General features: G+C 34.9%; 3 protein-coding genes across 16 annotated transcripts; 1 reads left to right on the top strand and 2 right to left on the bottom strand.

Annotated features, from left to right (window-relative positions):
- Positions 1-563: 563 nt before the first annotated feature.
- Positions 564-3293, bottom strand: LOC131019530 (uncharacterized). Of its 2 annotated transcripts, XM_057948077.1 has the most exons (3): positions 3077-3293; positions 1449-1801; positions 564-1377 (listed from the first exon to the last, which is right to left on the bottom strand). In XM_057948077.1, the coding sequence occupies exons 2-3, from the start codon at positions 1629-1631 to the stop codon at positions 808-810; spliced, it is 753 nt and encodes a 250-aa protein (XP_057804060.1). In that variant the 5' UTR covers positions 1632-1801; positions 3077-3293; the 3' UTR covers positions 564-807. The 2 variants fall into 2 exon arrangements, with proteins under 2 accessions (XP_057804060.1, XP_057804059.1); XM_057948076.1 differs by having other exon boundaries at positions 1449-3293.
- Positions 3294-6439: 3146 nt separating this feature from the next.
- Positions 6440-11915, top strand: LOC131019531 (protein HESO1). Of its 3 annotated transcripts, none has more exons than XM_057948081.1 (9): positions 6440-6640; positions 7497-7663; positions 9014-9178; positions 9655-9830; positions 9910-10005; positions 10188-10257; positions 10470-10600; positions 10760-10870; positions 11014-11915. In XM_057948081.1, exons 2-9 carry the CDS (start codon positions 7525-7527, stop codon positions 11452-11454), a joined length of 1329 nt encoding a protein of 442 aa, XP_057804064.1. In that variant the 5' UTR covers positions 6440-6640; positions 7497-7524; the 3' UTR covers positions 11455-11915. The 3 variants fall into 3 exon arrangements, with proteins under 3 accessions (XP_057804064.1, XP_057804063.1, XP_057804061.1); XM_057948080.1 differs by having other exon boundaries at positions 6500-6966; XM_057948078.1 differs by having other exon boundaries at positions 6502-6772.
- A 2406-nt stretch (positions 11916-14321) lies between these two features.
- On the bottom strand, positions 14322-18798 carry LOC131019532 (BTB/POZ and MATH domain-containing protein 3). 11 transcript variants are annotated; one of them, XM_057948084.1, is made up of 6 exons: positions 18105-18798; positions 17415-17763; positions 16364-16631; positions 15278-15322; positions 14930-15181; positions 14322-14685 (listed from the first exon to the last, which is right to left on the bottom strand). In XM_057948084.1, exons 1-5 carry the CDS (start codon positions 18536-18538, stop codon positions 14967-14969), a joined length of 1311 nt encoding a protein of 436 aa, XP_057804067.1. In that variant the 5' UTR covers positions 18539-18798; the 3' UTR covers positions 14322-14685; positions 14930-14966. The 11 variants fall into 11 exon arrangements, with proteins under 11 accessions (XP_057804067.1, XP_057804066.1, XP_057804074.1 ...); XM_057948083.1 differs by having other exon boundaries at positions 14322-14690; XM_057948091.1 differs by lacking the exon at positions 15278-15322 and having other exon boundaries at positions 14930-15178.
- Positions 18799-19977: the final 1179 nt, after the last annotated feature.

A 19977-nucleotide genomic window follows, 5' to 3' on the forward strand; every position in this document is an offset into this window, starting at 1 on the left:
CTCTTCCGACGAAGAGGTTACGTCACTGGCGGTCATCGGAGATGGCACAGAGGTTGTCAATGATTCGGTGCCCACCCGACGATTTCACGTGCACGTGAAATGGCTACCGTGTACACCTCGAGCTGGGTTTCCGCCATGTAATGCATTCCCTCCAAGGCCACGTGATCCTACTGCCAACCCAAGGGCCATCGAGGAGAGCTCATGTGCCTCATGGAGCCCGAGCAAGTAGCTATACCAACAGTGACCACTTTTGACTTGATAGCATCGACGACCTCAAACATTTTATCTTTTCTATCACATGGACGACGTGCTATTTATCTTTTGTGTATCGTGTTTATAAGTAGTAGACACATATGTGCAGTAGCTTTTGAATGAACAATGCAATACATAAGCCACTTTGATATAAAAAAAATGAAGTGAAGTAGCCCTTTTCATGCTCTATATTTGGCTGTCATCTCTCAATGCATTCTTGCATATAGTAACCCATAAAAAAAAAAGAGCATTATATACATAGCTAGCTGGCATATAAGGATCTCAAAGACCATTAAAATACCACAAGATCATTTAAGAACTAGGAAAACATATTAATATATTATATACATCATGTACAGAGTACACCATGAACAAACATCAACAGTTTGTAATGCCAAATTCTACAAACCAAAAGCTATATGGACAATACCCAGCATACCAGCTAATAACATTATATATATTCATCATCTAGACCCCATAGCAACGACATCACCCATCGAAGTTATATATAAAATAGAATGGTCCATACACAAACATGGGTAACTTGGCACATTTTCACTTATTCTTCCCTTGCAAGAGGCGCATCGCATATGCTATGCGAGCTTCGGGAGACAGACCCATGAAAATCTCCAATCGCTCCACCTTGTAAGCAAGGAGCTCGGTCACGTCAAATATTTCTTCTAGAGTTAGTCCCGGGATGAGACTGACATGCTCAAAAACCGTCTTCCTTGCCTGCCCTATATCAAATTCGTACCCAACATGAGTGGTCAATTCCTTCATCCTTTCAATAGCGTTCCTGCTGATCTCCCCTAAGAGCCCATACACGTTCTCTAACTCATCCCTTTGCTTACGCTTCTTCTTGGCATTGGTTGTAGTTGCTTCACTCCTTTTGCATTGACTAGCACTCTCCTCGATAACCTCGTTTTCCATCACGTCTTCAAGGTTAACGTGGTAATCCCCATCAGGAATGTTCTGACGCGTTGTGTCGCAGTGATACATATTGGTAACAACGTCCATCAGATCCTCGACGTTATCACTTGTTGCACGGTCTTTGCCGAACACCTCCTTCCGTGTCTCAAGCATAGACCATGACTTGTACCTCATATTCTTTGCATTCGAGTCACGCTGCACATATATCAACAACAAGATACAATTTTACAGCAATAAATGGACGTATTAAAAGCATAAACGCTAACCTTCGTGATTTGCTCCAACTGTTCGTTAGTAACATCAACCATGTGGTCCCCATGCACGTTGAACCCAGTCCCGCTGAATTTTAGGATTAACAAAAGGTTGTTGTAGTTTTTCTTCCAGGTGCATATCTTTGAATTGATGTGTGGAACGCCTTTCAAGTCCGTTCCCGAGAATGCACCCTTCATCGCATCCTCTAGCTTATTCAAATAACCCCCTCTGAAGCCATTATCAGACTTCCAGCCTTGAGCAACCAATTCCTTCAACGCGCTAATGAGGGTCTCCTTCTCTTTGACGGTCCAACTCCGGTGAGTCTTATCGTTTTTGTTCCCACAGGTACAGCATGCCTCGCTGCTCCCTGTTTCACAAAGAAACGACAATAGAGGGATACATTCAATCATCCCAAAACAGCAAGTTCATTTGAAAGGTATACAACATAATCAAATTCCACAATGACCCATCGATTTCACGGTTTAACCAACAAGATAACAACGCAGATTCCAGCAAGTACACATATTTCACATAAGTTACATCGTCATATATTCAGATGGCTTCTTGTAACATAATATACATATAAAAACTATGAGATAAAACACATCGATTGGCAGAGGTTAATAATATGATTGGCGAACCCTGTTGTGCCGAATTCATTTTCGCACACAGCTATGAGCAAAAGACTGATAATGGATGCCAATCGTCGCTGGTGAATAGATATTATATAGAGTCCAACCTTTTTTTCCGTCCTAAAATCACGCAGCGGCGGGAGAGATTCAAGGACGTGTGTGGAATTAACAAAAAACTTGGGGGTTATTATAGTCATTTTACATGCTATAAAATGGTCTGAATATGTAAAATCAAACACGCCGTCCATGATATGTTGGATCTTACAATGTATTTCAAACAAGTATTAAGAAACCCTTAACAGGCCAACCGGCCTTAATGTTTCCTTGGGTTATACTAAATGGGCTTAACCTATAAAGAAAATCAAACAAGCCTTAAGATTATATTGTCCCAAGATTAGTCAAGATTAAGTGGGTCAAAATTATACAATATAAATTTTGTCAGGCCAAAACTCATAAATTATGATCGTACTTGGCATTATCCCGAAATCAAGTCGTAGACTGAGTCCATCTAACCAAACAATCTATCTATATCTATATCTATATATATATATGAAACACTAGTTTTGAGCAGTTATTTTTTGCGCCAAATTTGACAGTTATATTTAAAAAAACGTGTGACATGATCAATTATTTCACATACTTTTTGTTTATCTCAATTTCTCTAAGAAAATAAATAACTCAGTCCGAAGAGCACGTATTTCACACACTATTTCTTTCTCTCAAATTCTCTAAAAAAACAATTCTGTTCTGATAGTTTATTAGAAGAGCACCAACTAAGAGCATACTGTGATATTTCTTTAATACCTTTGGCATACCTTAAATTTAATAATGAAAACAGAGTGGAATGAAGTGATCATAGATCTTCACCCAAAAAGAGACGGCGAGAAGCAAGAGATTAAGAAGAAAACTCGCAAAAAACCGAGAAAACGATGCATAAAAGAGGGAATAAATATCAATGTTTTGAGACAAAAAATAATCGAAAGTATAAAAATTGATATTCATTTACTCACTATTGCTAAACAATCCCAAAAAGCATCAAACATTTTTAATGAGATCCATAGACCAGCTCTTATATAGCTAGCATTAGCTCTCGATGCAACTTCAAATTAGGCAATCAAAGATGAAATCGAAAAATTACAAGTACAAAGATGAAACAGACGATAAGTGAAGAAGAAGAGTGTAAGAAGAAGCAGGAGTGTAGAAGACGAGAAGTAGCTGCGCTTATGACTTATGAGAATGAAATTTAGGGCTCCTATTATTTTTTCATTTATATTATTTTGCCTTATTTTTATTTTATAATTTACAAATTTGTATGCTTCTCTCTCTGTTTCTTTTTTAAACATGTACTTAACTACTAATCTCGTTTTGTGTATTAAACTCAACCCATTCTTAAATTACTAGGATGATTTCTTTGGGTTTGGGCTATTTATTTAATTTTATTTAATATACATCCAAAATTATTATATGTTGTATGGCTTATTAATTTGTTCTGTTAAATTTATTTATTTCATATATTATAGCTAGAAAATTAGAAATGAAACTATTAATTTGATTTATAGATAGGACGGACTCCGAGAGTATACGCTACAAATACAAAAATTTGATTGTAAATTTTTAATGTACACAAATAAATCTTTAAAAAAATATGACATGCTAAAAATTATATATATATATATATATATATATATATAGGGGTGGGCTACCATGAGAGCACATCTTAAAATAAGAAATAAAAGCAATTTTTAATGTATGAATATTATGTAGAACACATATGAATTCGCTGTATAAATGTATGAATTGTGAAAAATAATTTTTTGTTACCTTTGGAATTCGAACTCAGGACCATAAATCTATCTAACAGGATTACGAATCAACCGTAGATCTTGATGATCTAAGGACTGAAAATGATTCTTATTTTATATATTAAGAAATGCTCTTATTTTAGTCCTTCCATATATATATATATATATATATATATATATATGTGAGAACATAAGAACCATTAAAATCAATGCATCTACTATATAAATTAATGCATTCGCTATTAAATTTAATGCATCCGAAAATAATAAATTTTTTGCTCCCTTCAGGATTCGAACCCAGGATCTGCATTCATCCACCAAGATGATGCATCCACCGTAGATCTTGATGATCGAATGGTTTAAAATGGTTCTCTGTTCTAATTTTATTTAGTGGTTCTTATTTGAACCTCTCCCTATATATATATATACATATATATATATATACATATATATATATATATATATAGGGTGTGGTTCTAGAGAGAACTACATTATTTGTGAGAACGTGAGAACCATCAAATCTAATGCATCCACTGTAAAAATTAATGCACTAAAAAATTGTTTACTTCAGGATTCAAACCTAGATTCTGCGTTCATCCAACAAGATGATGCATCCACCGTAGATCTTGATGATCGAATGGCTGAAAATGGTTCTCCGTTCTTTTTTTATTTAGTGGTTCTTTCTTGAACCTCTCCCAATATATATATATAGGAATGAGATCATATAGATCCCAATGCTTATAATAGATCCCTAGATCCAAATCTTGACCACACATTTATGACATGTGGCGCATCAAGATGGTGACACGTGGCAAGGAGCTTCCAAGCATTCCAAGGCAAAATCTGGAGGGGTAAAATTGGAATGTAATTTTCGAATTTAATAATTAAAAAAAATATATATTTTTTTAGATTTTCTCAAAATAGATATATTTTAGATGCATATAGTTTCACACAAAGATGCTTAAAGTTTTCACATGAAATGCATAACTTTGAACAGAAAAATGCATTTAATTTTTCCAGTTTTGGTATTTTCACCACCCCACCCCATACCACCCCCCAATCCAGCCCACACCACCCCCCAACCCTCCCCATTACCATCCCCCAAAAATAGGCATGTTTCACATGCATATAAAATCAAACAAAAATGCATAAAGTTTTCACATAAAAATGCATTAAATTATACAAAAAATGCATTTCATTTTAATAAATCTGGTAGTTTCGCCACCCCACCCCCACCCCCCCACCCCCCACCCACCCCCCAATTTTTTTTTTTAAAAAAAAACTGATTTTCAAAAAAAAAAAATTTGGGGGGGGGGGGGGGGGTGGGGTGGGGTGGGGGGGGTCAGTGGTCAGAAAATCAGTTTTTGAGAAAATAAAAAAATAAAATAAAAAAAAATTGGTGGGGGTGGGTGGGTGCGTGGGTGGGGGGTGGGGGGTAGGGGTGGGTCAGTGGTCAGAAAATCAGTTTTTAAAAAAATAAAATAAAAAAAATTTGGGGGGGGTTGGGGGGTGGGTGGGGGTGGGGTTCTGGGGTGGGGTTCAGGGGTGTAGGTGTGGGTGTGGGGGTGGGGTTGGGGTGGGGTGAAATCTTATGCATTTTTATATGAAACTTTATGCATTTTTATATGAAAGTTCATGCATTCTTGTATGAAACTTTATGCATCTAAAATATACCTATTTTGAGAAAATCTATTTTTTTTTTTTTTTAATTTCGAAAATTACATTCCAATTTTACCCCTCTCCAAATTTTGCCTTGAAATGCCTTGCCACGTGTCACCATCTTGATGCGCCACATGTCATAAATGTGTGGTCTAGATTTGGATCTACGGATCTATTATAAGCATAGGGATCCAACGGAACCCAACCCTATATATATATATATATATATATATATATATATGCTGATGTTACATACACTTTTTAGCACAATTTTTTTTTAATTCTTAAGCAACTAAATTTGTATTATACACTCCATTCGGCTACAATATTTATATTTAAATTAACACTCCATTCGGCTACAATATCGTTTCCATTTTGTGGACGATACAAATTATAAAAAGTGGAGAATATAGTTCATAATAGTGGGTATTGTTGTTAATGGAGTTTAAGTCTCACTATTGTTGTGAGTAGAGTTTATGAACCCTACTGCTATAAATGAAAATGTCAAAAGTGGAAGCGACATCGTGGACAGACTAAAATGTCAAAATTAAAATCGATATCGTGGACGGAGGGAGTGTAATTTTTTTTGTTACTAATTAATCTAATTCATAAATAATGACACGTTGATAAAATTTTAAAAATAAACAAATATATCGTGGTCCGTGCATCGCACGGGGATATGTACTAGTATACATGATACTAAAGTTATCTAATTCATTCAACCAAACACCACCTAAAAATGTCGTGTAGTTTGAAGACACGAGTTTTAATAAAAGGTTGAGGTATGAATAAGAAATGAATAATAAATATCTATTAAACTTAATTTATAAGGTAAGTTTTAAATAATTTGTTAGGTGAATGTTTTATAAATATTAAGTATAAATGAGATTAAAAATATACTCTAAAAGATTTGTACTAAAGTAAAAATATCAAATTTATTATAAATAAATACAAATAGAAAATAATTGAGAATACACTCCCCCGGCCCGGCGGCGTCTTGTCTTTCCACACAGAAAACAAACCCTTGCCCTTAAGCAAACCCCAGTTGCTGCCTACCAGTCCCATGGATTCCGTTCATTCCAATCAAATGCTAATTCAGCCCTAATTTTAAAGGTCCATATTTCCTGGCCCGTCAAACAAGTTTCCTTGCTTTAGAAGCTTCTTGCGAACATTTGGAGTTTTATCCTTTCCCTTTTTTTTTTTCTCCATATTTTAGGGTCAAGTGCCCGGTTCGCTAATGTGATTGTGGGTTTCTAATTCGATTTCGTTTTCGTTGAGCGACCAAATATTAATTTATATGCGAGAAAGGAAAAAAAAAGAATGTCTTTGTTGCTGTGTTCAATTCTTTGGCTTTGTGTTCCCTGTTAATGCGGATGTGCTTGCTGACATTGAAGCAAAGTTTATATGGAACGCAATTGAGATTTAGCTCTTGACACTGAGTTATATATAGTTCTGGAATTGTTTCTTTCTTGTTAATTACAATCTTGTAGCTCTATCCACAGTATGTAGTATGTTGGATTCTTGCAATAGGTTATGTAATTTGCGAGGGGAGTGATTTACAGCTGCAAATATGGTTCCTTTTTTAGTTATATTAATGCGGTTAAAGTAAATTCATTCTAAGAAATCTCACTTAAATGGCACTTGAAAGAGTTTATATAGTGCTGGAATTATTTCTTTGTTGGTAGTTACAAAATTTAGCTTCATCCACAGGATATACTGTGTTGGATTCTTGCAATTAGGTTATGCAAATTGAAAGGGGAATTATTTACAGCTGCAATAACGGTTCCTTTTGTAGTTATATTAATGCGGGTCAAGTTAATTCACGCTAAGAAGTTGCACTATCCCTCGGCTACTTTTTCATTTCATAATGGAGTGTTTAACGTGTTATGTTTGGATCCCATTGTTATGATGAAGAGAAGAGCAGCAATTTCTTCACCCCTCATAAGTTGTACTATTAATATACGTGCAGGGGATGTCAGCTTACAGCCACAATCAAAATGAATGGGTATAATCAGGTAGAGCAAACTCTGAATGATATTCTTCGTGCAATTAATCCCTCAAAAGAAGATTGGACAATCAGATTTCATATTATAAATGAGGTCCGGGATGTTATTCGATCCATAGAAAGTTTGAGAGGTATGTAATGCTTCACCGCCGTTATACTCGATGTTATGCGCCAATTGTGGAGTATTATTACACTTACTTGCGTAAAACAAATTAAGGAAAGGGATCCCTAGTCATGAAGTTTGTATCTGCAAAGAGGATATATTTTAGTTTACATCAGGAAGAGTATAATTTGAGGTCAATAGGAGCAACAACCACACTAGTTCTTTTACAAATCTCCGGCATTGGTTAAGGAGCTTGGCTGTTTACTGTATTCCTTCTGTCTGTACTCTTTCGCAGCTCCCCTAATAGTTGAATTATGAACTCCTGTGATGTTTTTGATGTAGGAAAATAAACTTTTATCCATGTTTACATGCTTAAATCACTAAGAGAACTTGGAAGGGATGCTATACACTAACACAACACATTAACTCTCTTTCTTGTTTCAAATCTATTTTAGCATGATCTTATAGGACGGGGGATGTTGTTTAGGCTGATTTTGTTGTAATCTCTTCAATTAATGGACAAAAGAGAAAGCTTAACCTTTGGGAATCATTCTTTGATGGAAGCTGTAGACTAATAGAGATAGGTGATCTTTTCAGAAGTATCTTGATGTGCATCATATCCTACCCAGAGTAAATATATTTATCCTCTATTGTATCTGATCTTTCTGTCTTAAGAACTTTCATCTTGTAAAAGCAAAAAATTGTTTTACTTATTTGGCCAGGAAGCTATAATTTTTTCCACGTCTAAACACTGCTAAAGACTAAAAATTGTGGAAGGCAGTGGGGAGTAGACCTTGGTCCTGATTACAGATGTTGTGATCCTTAGCTTAGTTTTTTCAAAGCTGTAACTTGATTTTCTTCGTATTTTATTCATCTCCTAAAATGCTGTTTAAAAATAAAAGGACTTCATGTCCTTGAGGAAGCTTTCCAAATTCCAAGTAAAGAGTAAAAAATACTCAGGTGCTTCATGGTTGTGTCACTGTCATGTGTGGGTCATCCTTGAATGACTACATTGTTTAATCAGTCACACTGCTCGGAGATGAATTTATAAAAGGTCATAATAAAAGAAAAAAGAAACTACTAATGCATAGCATAAACTGCATTTGTTACTTATCAGTGAGAGAGTTGGAATTATAAATTATAAGTAAAGGCATCTGGATGACATTTCCTCACAGAAACTAATTATGAACACCATTAATCATCAACTGCTACTCCTAAGTGTTATAACTTAGAACTGCAAAAAGTATAACTTGCAGCTCTGCTATCCCTTAAAACTATATCACATTATATTAGAGCTTTCACGGTTCATAGATATAATGAATAAATTTGTTTATGAATTGTGTAAATGTCTGAGGTATGTTCAAAATTGTTGGAGCAGGTGGAACTGTAGAACCATATGGATCTTTTGTGTCCAACCTCTTTACAAAATGGGGAGATTTAGATATATCCATTGAGTTACCAAATGGTTCATATATTTCTTCTCCTGGAAAGAAGCACAAGCAAACCTTACTGGCGGATGTCATAAAAGCTTTGAGAAAAAAAGGTTGGTGCCAACTGAAACTTCACTCTTCTTAAATATGTGCCTTATTGTACTGTGAGCATTTTAACACACTCTTTTATGCAAAATATGCAAATCATTCCACTAATTATGCTTAGTTATTTAATTTGCTTTGGTACTTCTGATATTTGAAGTTTAATGCTACCCTTGGCTATAGATATTGGACTGTTGGCTGAGCTTAATACTTAAAGAGGGTGTTTGTTTGAAATTATTGAAGAATTGTGATTGTTAAAGCTGGTGATTGTATTAGATTTTGGGGGAGAAAGTACTGACCATTGATGTCAAATCATGTCTAAGAAAGTTGTTGGGTGAGAAATTGCGTGATTGAAAATTAGTGTTGTCTAGAAAAGCATGAGGTCAAAGATTTATAAGTTGGGAGAATAGGTTTCCAGAATCTCCATATAAACAGATCCTGATACTAGGTTTAATAGCCATGACCCATCAATTATTGCTTTTTTTAGGTGGATTTCGTAGGCTGCAGTTTATCTCCAATGCAAGGGTACCAATTGTGAAGTTTGAGGGGAACTTCAACATCTCTTGTGACCTCTCAGTCAACAACTTAAGTGGGCAAATGAAGTCAAAAATATTATTCTGGATTAGTGGGATTGATAACCGCTTCCGTGATCTGGTTCTGCTGGCAAGTTTCTACGACATAGTGATGAATCTTAATCAGGGCCTCAATGTCAACACATTATTAAATATCTCTCTTTGTGCAGGTCAAGGAATGGGCCAAAACTCACCATATCAATGATTCGAAATCTGGAACTTTGAACTCGTATTGTCTAAGTCTGCTGGTGCTTTTTCATTTTCAGGTAACTTCTTAAGTCTTAACCAAAGTTGAGTTGAGTTTAGTATGGGTTCAGGAATCGTTTAAGATTTCTTGGAGGTTGGCAGCCATTAATATAAAAAGAAACTATAGAAACCCATGAACGTTAAATTAATTATAATGTCATTTTCATCTTTTTATCTTATCCATTTTCTAATTGTCTTACAGACTTTGGAGCCTGCTATATTACCTCCACTTATAGAAATATACCCAGGGAATATGACTGACGACCTTACAGGTAGCACTCAATAGATTAGGGTTTTGTGTATGAAATGTTGAACACCTGATGCACATTTACTCTTTGATAATAGCAACTTCGTTGCTGTTGGGCAGTAGAATGCTCAGCTAAATATGATATCTACAGCGACTGATTTAAACTTGTTACTTGTCATTAATTTTATTCAGTATGTATAAATGACACTCTTGTTCTTAAATTACTCTCTCCTGAAGGTGTGCGAGCTGTTGCAGAAAAAAATATTGAAGATACTTGTGCCGTAAACATTAAAAAAATTAGGTCAGATAGGTCAAGATCGATCAACTGGAGCTCTTTGTCTGAGCTCTTCCTTTCCTTCCTTGCAAAGGTTGTTTAAGTACTTGCTTTTTTTATAAATCAATATTTGATAAAACTTCCAATTTCTATTTTAACATCTTAAAGATAAGAAACATGAAGTGCCCACTTTTTGTATCATAAAAGTTAGTCCAATTGTATTGACAGGGTTTTCATCCCTTTGCACCTTCAGTTTTCTGATATTTGTTCAAGAGCTTCTACACAAGGTATCAACCCATATATGGGACATGTGGAGGATATTAACACCAACATGAGGTGGCTGCCTAGAACCTATGCATTATTTGTAAGCTCTCTCTCCCTGTCTCTCTCTCTCTCTCTCACACACACACGCGCGCGCGCGCACTCACCTTGGTAGTGGGGCGTGTGACACATCCAGAAGTTAATACATTATCATGCTCAACCCCGCCTTTTCCTCTTTGCTTTTAGGTTGAAGATCCCTTTGAGCAGCCAGCTAATACAGCTAGGACAGTCAGCAGCAATCAATTAATAAAGATAGCAGAAGCAATTCAGGTGACTCATCAAATGCTCGCTTCGCCAAATCAAAATCAAGCTTCTCTTTTTTCAGTTTTGGTGGGGCCACATCTATCATGGTTAGGAAGGAGAACATCTGTATCAACTTCAACAATACAATCTATGTCAACAACACCTATTAGCAGGAATATACCTATTATAAGGAATGGCATTAAGACTCGACCGGAGAGGAAGCAGCCGCCCTTGCAAACACTGCACAAGTCTCAGAACAAAGTAATGGATAAACCTCAAAATGGAGAAAGTAACGGATCTAAGCATGCATCTACAAGTCAGAAACAGCAAGTTTGGAGGCCACGATCCGAGCCCAAAGCAGAAAAAAACAGTTCAGGTGAATGAATGAGTCTATTTGCTTACGAAGACCACTATTTTTTGAGAGCGCAGATTGAGTTGGCTCTTTTGGTGGGTGGAAAGTAATATTGCGGTAAAGCCTATACTTATGATGATCTAGTTTGATGTGTGTCATCTTTAACGAGAAATGGTGGCAGGCATGGTCATTTGTTTGTATAACATGCAGAAAGCTAATAATTTGAATTTGATGCATGCAAAGCTCAGTTCCAACTTCCAATGGCTATGAAAAGCTGATGTTTTGTTGCTGCTGAAAGCAATCTGAAACGTCAAAACTTTTGTTGAGCAAGAAAACTTTTTCTACTTTTTTGGGGAGATTTATCAGTAATCAAACTGTAAACTTACTTTCCGATGCTTGTCCTTTCAGGGTGCGTTTATTTTTGTTGTAAAATTTTCATTGGAAAATGATGGATAAGAAATTATGAGAAAATATGATTTTTTTTTTCTCCTTATTTTATCATATATTTACTAGAGATGAAAAGATGAGAAGATGTTGAATAATATTTTCACACCCCTATTATAGGATACATTGGATAAAAAATGAGCTGAGAAAATATTTCATTATGTCTGAATTTTTTTTTTCATTATAATAAACATGAGAAAATGATAGAAAATGAGTGCATATATAATTTCTCTCCTTTTCCACTAAAGTAAATTCACCTTTATAAGATGTATTTATCCAAATGTGTCTTATTATTATCATCATCATTAATGCGCGTAAAATATTTTTATATTTATTTAAAATTGATACTAATTCAATTATTATATTTATAAATATAATAAAAATAAATAAATTTTACTGAAAATATTTGAGATGAATAGTTAAAAAATAAAAAAACAAAGAAGAATTCATAATAATAAAAATTGATTTTATGAAAAGACAAAAAAAAGTTAAAAAATGAAAATAAAAAATAATTAATAAATAGATTTATTTAGAAAAAGATGAGAGGAGATAATTTTTTTCAAATTTTAATCTTTAAATTAATATAACCTTTATATTTTAAATCAAATATTTACATAAAATATATTGAATTAAAGTTCTTATCATGATCTTTAATTTGATAAACATATTAAATATTTTATAATTAGTCAAATTTCATAATTTTAGAAAGAAATGAAACAAAAAAAGAAGATAAAACAAGGAAATAGAAAGAAAATATAGTTTACAAATAAACCTTCAATTTTATTATGACTATAAAATTGTCACTCAATTTTGAAATTGATTTTAATTGAGATATAAGTTTTTAATATATTATAGATTAAATATAATTATGGGTATATATGAATACTGTACTTGAAGCTTGAAGCTAGTAATGCTTTTTTTTTTTTTTTTTTTTTGAGGAATCAGTGAATCTTCTTTACAATAGGAAAATCATGTAGCTTATGTGGCATATCTAAAATTTCTTAATTTTTATTTTTCTCAATTCTCTTTAATTTTTATTTTTCTCCTTTATTCTTATTTTCCTCACAACTTCTATATAACATTGCTTTTAATCACACTTCACCTTGAATAAAGTCTATATAAATTGTTATATGTAGTATCTCATCCTACATGTTTTGCACCTTAATTGTAAATTTTATTTTCAATATTTTGTTCTTATTTTTTTAATTCTCCATTTTATATCTTCTTAATTGTAAATTTTATTTTCAATATTTATTAATCAATTGATGCAGACGATAACATAATTTATTACAATTAATTAAAATAAAGATATGATTATATTAAGTTTTATTCTTAAAAATAAATATATAGTTCATGGAAATTAGTTACAATAAAATATATAAATATATTATTCTTTTTAATTTAAAATAAAAATACAAAAATATACTAGTATATTTTTTTTCTTATTTGCAAATATATAAATATATTAGGTGCATTCTTCATATTTAGATACATTTTCGATTTTGTAAAATAGAACCATCTATTTACGCTTGTATATTTTATTTTAAATTTTTCTAGCAATGAACTTTATAAATATAGATATGAGTATATGACCGACCCTAAAACTTGTGGTGCAATGGAGATGACATGAATTTAAAAAAAAGTGTGATAGTTGCGTTTTAAGTGGAGATTGTGTCCCACACATTTTGTAAATACTGAGTGGGGAAAGATTTTTTTATTAGTATAAATTTGTGGGATTATTTTTAAATAAGAAAATACCTTAATTTTCAGGGACATGCCAATATGATAATAAGACCACAATTTTCAAGGATGAAGGGAGTAGTATGATTTATAGATTTTGGAATTCATAATGTTTAAATCTAGCAATATACTACTTTCATAAAATATAAATTTATAAATGTACTTCTTAGCCATATATAATATATAATTCATAAAGTTTTTATATAAGTATTTCAATATTTATGGCAATCTTTATTATATGTAGTTTATTTAATTTTATTATTTTAGTTAAAGTCTTACATTATAAATTGACATATATATTTGTTATGTTTTAAAGTAATTCTCACACCACACATTGCGTGGGTGGTATATTAGTTAATGGGATTATTATATGTGATTTAGATAAAAATCGATAGTTAAATCACTTTTTAATCGAATTCTGAATGGATACGGTATTTACATTCTAAACAAGTTTAGATGGTCGAATTTTAACCCTATTATATAGATTCTTCATTGTGCTCCACCACAAACAACAATTCTAAAATTTTAAAACCCTAACCTCATTATATTTATTTAATTATCACAAAATAATATTCCGTCAAAATTCTGATGGATTACACAAATGGAAAGATTATAAGCGGCGGTTATTGATATGAAGAAGGTACGTAAAGCGCACACAGTCGTACATAACTAATGGTTATTGCGTACACGTATATAACGAAATAAAAGATAGAGAGAGATAAACACACAATTCATGTAAGTGATAACAGAAAACAGAAGAAGGTAAATCATCAGGTTGTCATGACATACAATGATGCATTTCAGAAGATGGTAGATATAAAAGGGCAACCTTATTACATAAAAAATCTCATCATCTACTATTATACTAGTAACAAAAATGAGTGGAGGAAGGGAGATTAACGAGTTCAAAATGCCGGTGCATTATCCAAGATACAGCAAAACGGAGTACCAACACATGCCGGAGTGGATGGTCGACCGCCTTCTAGCAGAGTACGGCCTGCCCGCCCTCGGAGATCTCATGCAGAAACGACAGTTTGCTATGGGGGCTTTCCTCTGGCCTAACCCCAATGCCAACACCCCTTCTCTTCACAAGAAAAATGTCTGAGGATTTCTTATTCTTTTTTTCGTTTTCACAACATTTGCTATTTAATGTGCCATAATAAGAGATGTGTGACATGTGAAACATATTCAAGTTTTATCATTCGTTTTTAAGAGCAGACTAAACAAGCACACTAATATTAAGGACTGTGTTTCATTGTCAATCATCAGAGTATATTGACTAATGCAAACAAAGAAATAGCCTACTATAGACATGAGCCTTACTTAGTTCCCATTATATCTTCAATTTGCATCCACAGCACTAGCCCCTTCTCCGCATCCGACGGCCATTAGGGTTCACAGATTCTGCAACGGCATCTGCTGCCAAATCCAGTGCAAAGATGCTGCTGCCGCTCCTTTTCTTACCTGATACGAGATTCGGCTTCTCATCCGCCAATGCCACTGTTTCCAGCAGCTCCGACAACAGTGAGGGACAGCTCTGTTCCAAGTGCTTGAATCCTTCTGATTTCATCACTACTGCAACAGTACACCAAGCCATTAATACTCTGCTAAATCAAATACGAAACCACCACTCTTGGGATTTAGGGGGAGGATCTAGGGGTAACATAGTACACTGTAATTTCGACATCTCCTCAATGAGGTCTGGAGATGCTGCCCCTGAACAAGCAGATATTAAATAATGAGGTTTCTGCAAAATGGGTCGATTCTCATATTTTCACTAATTTGGTCCCACTTATAATAATTGTCCTGTTATCCACACATCAAGAATACTACCCCAGAAAAGCATCAAGCACTTTGGATCAAGTCCAAACATATATACACCTTAAATGACCTGCATCAACCCAAAAACCCGCAAATGAATCATGCAATGATAAAGCTACTATATGCTAGAAAGTCTGGAATTGGCCAGCCGGTTCTTTTAGGAAGTATCATAGAGAACGCCCTTGAAAGACTTTAAAGATTTTTCGTTCGAGTGTCTTTATTATTATAATGAAACACATATCAATTCAATATAAATTAATGAAGCATCCTGCCTCCTATAAAAAATACCAGGCCAAATATTCTCTTGCTTCTGTGAAGTCTTTACCTGGTTCTTTTCTCAAACAGCTCAACCTAAACGTATCTACTAACTTACTGCATGACACGGCATTTGGAGTCATCTAAGAGCACTGATGATAAGTATGTGATGATGTATAGGGGAACTGAGACATACGAAAAAATGATAATTGCTGCTCTTATGAAAATATATCACTGAATAAAATGGTTACATCAATTCATTATTGTAAACGTAACTTAGTTGCATCATGAAATGGTCTTGAAGTTCGTTTGGTCAGAACTATCATGAATGAATGCCGAATAGCATCTAGCTGGATATGCGTGACAGAAAATAGCACAATCGGGATTCATGTTCACATACTGGTTTTATTGAACCTAAGTCGCATTTCAAAGTATTCTTATGTGCAACAACATCAACTTTACTTATCAATTTCCTTTTTATATTTCTTTTTCACTTTCTTTGAACAGAAAAACAAAGATAAGCCTCACAGAAGCGTGATTAAAGCACAGAAGAACAAAAATTCCCTCCACAGAAGGAGAAGACCTAATTTCATCAAGAACATGCCTACATAACAGTCTGGAAAAATTATAATTGACATAACCTGAAAGCTTGTACTGTTCAGATCTACGGACTACACGCACCTCCCAAGTTTGTTGCAGCAAATTTTAAACATATGGACTTGAGCTGTGGGCAGTGATGCTGCTCTGCCAGGGAAAGAGTTGTTGCCACTGTATCAGTGCTGAACTCTTCACATAATTTTGCTTCACATAATAATTTCAACCTATCTAAACCAAAGCGGTCAGCAGCAGCCAATAGATGTTGCATCATGATCGCAGAAGAAGCAGGCGTTGAATCAACGATTTCAGTGAAATCAGGAAGTTCGTCAGAGTAAATAAAATGAAGCAAAGCCTGCAGATAAATAACCACATAAATTTACTAAGTTGATTTATAAAGAAGTAAAGAGCCACAAGAAGACTTGCATGTCATTTGCAATTCTTCACTAAAAACCCCCCAGTCAAGATCCATAAAGATTGTAAACAGCAGCCTTGGTTATCAAAATCGAGATTCCAGGTAGCTGAGAAATATTGATACTATGATCTTAGAAAAAGCTCAAGGTAGAGACTAAGGATTTAATCTACCTAATGTGTCAAAAAAAAATACTTCACAACCAGCTCCTAAGGCACAGGAAAGACATTGCTTTCCATTTCATGATCCAGCCAGCTTAAGTCTTGGAACAAATTCAATAATAATCTATTACAGCATCCTGCAAATGACCATTTACAGAAACTGCAGAGAGAATAAAAACATACTTTTATATCTAACATCAAACTATATGTTATTTTCATTAAACCAGAGATTGCCACAGGAACTGTCTAAGAACAATGTGGAGAATATGGTAAGGTAGTCTTAAACAACAAAGTTCCATTACAGCACACAAGAAGATTACTTTTTTCCGAGAAAGTGAAGCTCAAAAGGTCAATGAGATCAGATCATTCAACATGGATCATCAACATACAACTATTTACTGACAAGGATTAATTTGGAACAAAAATTCGGAAATAAAACCACAGTCGTATTTTTGTGTGATACACTGCTACTTTGACATTTTGTTAAGTCAAGAATCTCTACATTTGCCCCCTATTTTTCAAAACCAGGACAAAGTGGTTAATGTTACAAGACGAGGAAACAAACCTTGAAAATGGATGGTTCAACATCTTCCAGTTCCACCTTGTCACTATTAGGATTTCCAACAAGTCCGAAGAATTGAGCTCTAAATACTGGAGAACGGGCAGCCAGTACTAACTTATGGGCCTTGAATGACTCCTTTTCAACTTTGAAAACTACATCACAACCAAGTTCAGCATCCAGCAAATGCTTGAGACTCTGACCCATATCTGATGGGGGGACGTGAACACTGTACAATTTTGGTCCCTCAACGCGAGTTCGAACGACTCCCACAGTGCAATGCATGGAGAGACAATCATCCTTCAGAAAATCAGAAGTTTCTAAGGCAGTCCTTCTGAAAAACCGCTTATAACCCCTGCAAAAACAAGTAGAATGGTAATACAAGAAATGTAATCAAAATTTTGCTTTTTGATTCCCTGAAGCTCAAAGGCATCCAAAATGAGCACAAGTCATCGGCAACAAAAAACTTAAAAAGTACCACTTCCACTTTCTAGAATCAAACCCGTTTTTAAAACCCTAATTATATCAAGGATGGCAAAAGGGACGCCTAATTGTCCAGAAGTCATAAATAACAGCCATATTCTAGCATTCTCGTTTCACTCAGCCACCACAATTTCGAAAGGGAAGCAATGACAAAACATAAAATAAAATAATTGCTGATCAAAATACATCAAATTAAACAGCAGACCACATTACCACATGCTTCCTCTGTACTTGAGCGTATAAGGCCCGCTCTCGAGCGCCCGATCGAAATGACTATGCACCTTATGCTTCCCCTTCCCACTCTGATCCAAAAGAGCAAGCTCAAACAGCGCCCTCACATCGGTGCCCTCGCTCGCTAACGCGATGAAAACCGACACGTATGCGGACGAATCATCGGGGTTTTTCCCATCGGGATAGAAGTAAATTGCCCAATCGTAGCCTCCGATGTTGAAGGTGTCAGAAGAAACGTACTTTCCGGGGCCCATGCCTTTCGCCAGAGAGTAGCCGCGGATGGTAAAGTGGTGCGTCCCATTCACCGTCTCGTTGATCGACCTCGAGCTGGAGTCGATCACGATGTAGGGTTCGCCGGTGACCGATACGGAACTCGAGGCGAGCGCGATGTAGGGTTCGCCGGGGTTGACGATCATTTCATTGGAATGTGAAAATCAGACGGAAAAACCCTAGAGAAACTGGCGGGTTTAGGTTTGGGATGGGTTTTGATAGGTGGAATTGGTAATTGGAGTGAGAATTTGGTGGATCGATCCACAATTAGGGTGCATTTGTAGACATGATTTTGGTCTCAGTCGGGAAATAACTGAAAAGGGGGGCCACACCACTTCTTCCCTCAAAATCATCAAATTTTTGGTTTTTGTACACAAATTTTAAGGAAATCTACCAATTTGTGGAGCTCCCTATATACTCTAGTATCTCCTTTTATTTTCATACTAGGAATCTTCTTAACTTTTTTGTAGTTGTAACATTATTTTTGTAATTTACGCTATAAGATATGAGATTTTATAATTTCACAACTTATTGTAACATTATTTTGTAATTTTGACCGTAATATATGAGATTTATAGTTTTTCAATTATGATTTTATGCTAAAATAATTGCTACCATGTCAACAAAATATTTATGCACTACCCCTCCAAAAAAAAAAAAAAAATACACCATCCGTCCTAATGAAGACGAGTTATATTCCTTTTCGGGCTGTCCAAATGAAGATGATTCGTTCCTTTTTTTTTTTGGCAAAAAATAGTCAATTTAAAGCACTACTTAACAAAACTAATTACATCTCTTATTTTTCCTTAATTAACTCAAAATATTTTTCACTCTCTTTTCCAAACACATTACTTTCTCTATCTCTTCTCTCTCTCTGATGGAAAGGAAGGTCGATGGTGGTGGTGGTTGCTTGAGGCGCCGCCAAGAGAATCGAGAGGGCGGTGGCATTGAGGGAAGGCTAGCGTTGTAGGATTTCGTGAGGTTAAGAGATAGAGTGAAGAAAGATCGAGATCAAGAAAGGGATGTAGAGAGAGGGGAAGATGGAGGGAAAGCGAGAGAGAGAGAGAGATATGAGGTTTTTGATGCAGGCAGTGGGTTCCTTCCTGATGTGTGTATTTTAGTTGTTGACATTCTTGGATTATTTTGTGCATTAATCGAATTTGATATACACAATTAAGCGATTTTTAGTGTAGGAATTGAAGAGTTTAATGTTGATGGAGTCGAATAGAAGCAAGTCGAAAAGAGGCAATTTTGATGGAATTATTTGAAAGATTTCAGAAGATGCATGCCGATGAAGGAATTTATTTGGACAAGAAAGATAGTCATTATTCTAAATTGATAGAATTACTTCTTTAATTTAATTAGCCACGAATGTCATTAGTTTGTGGGCTAAGAGCACCCGCAACGCGCCTACTCGAACGCTTACTCGAGTAGGGCGTTGCGGGGGGCCTTACTCGAGGCCTGCTCGAGCCTTCGAGTATGCACGAGTGAGAGAGAGATATGGCGCGTGCATTGCACACGCCTTAATTAAAAATAAATAAAAAAAATATAAACTTTAAATTTCAAAAATTGCAACGGCTATTTT

The sequence above is a fragment of the Salvia miltiorrhiza genome, chromosome 4 (assembly GCF_028751815.1).
Source record: "Salvia miltiorrhiza cultivar Shanhuang (shh) chromosome 4, IMPLAD_Smil_shh, whole genome shotgun sequence".
Lineage (NCBI taxonomy): Eukaryota > Viridiplantae > Streptophyta > Magnoliopsida > Lamiales > Lamiaceae > Salvia > Salvia miltiorrhiza.

Excerpts from the sequence above, each read along its gene's own strand:
- LOC131019530 (XM_057948076.1), bottom strand. The coding sequence starts at position 1,844 with ATGATTGAATGTATCCCTCTATTGTCGTTTCTTTGTGAAACAGGGAGC. Across the intron at positions 1,378-1,448 it reads AGTTGGAGCAAATCACGAAG|CGTGACTCGAATGCAAAGAA; the intron begins GTTAGCGTTTAT and ends ATATATGTGCAG.
- LOC131019531 (XM_057948081.1), top strand. The coding sequence starts at position 7,525 with ATGAATGGGTATAATCAGGTAGAGCAAACTCTGAATGATATTCTTCGT. Across the intron at positions 9,179-9,654 it reads AAAAGCTTTGAGAAAAAAAG|GTGGATTTCGTAGGCTGCAG; the intron begins GTTGGTGCCAAC and ends TGCTTTTTTTAG. Across the intron at positions 10,006-10,187 it reads TGGTGCTTTTTCATTTTCAG|ACTTTGGAGCCTGCTATATT; the intron begins GTAACTTCTTAA and ends ATTGTCTTACAG.
- LOC131019532 (XM_057948084.1), bottom strand. The coding sequence starts at position 18,538 with ATGATCGTCAACCCCGGCGAACCCTACATCGCGCTCGCCTCGAGTTCC. Across the intron at positions 15,323-16,363 it reads TGCTGCAACAAACTTGGGAG|GGGCAGCATCTCCAGACCTC; the intron begins GTGCGTGTAGTC and ends CTGCTTGTTCAG. Across the intron at positions 15,182-15,277 it reads GGAGATGTCGAAATTACAGT|TAGTGATGAAATCAGAAGGA; the intron begins GTACTATGTTAC and ends GTACTGTTGCAG.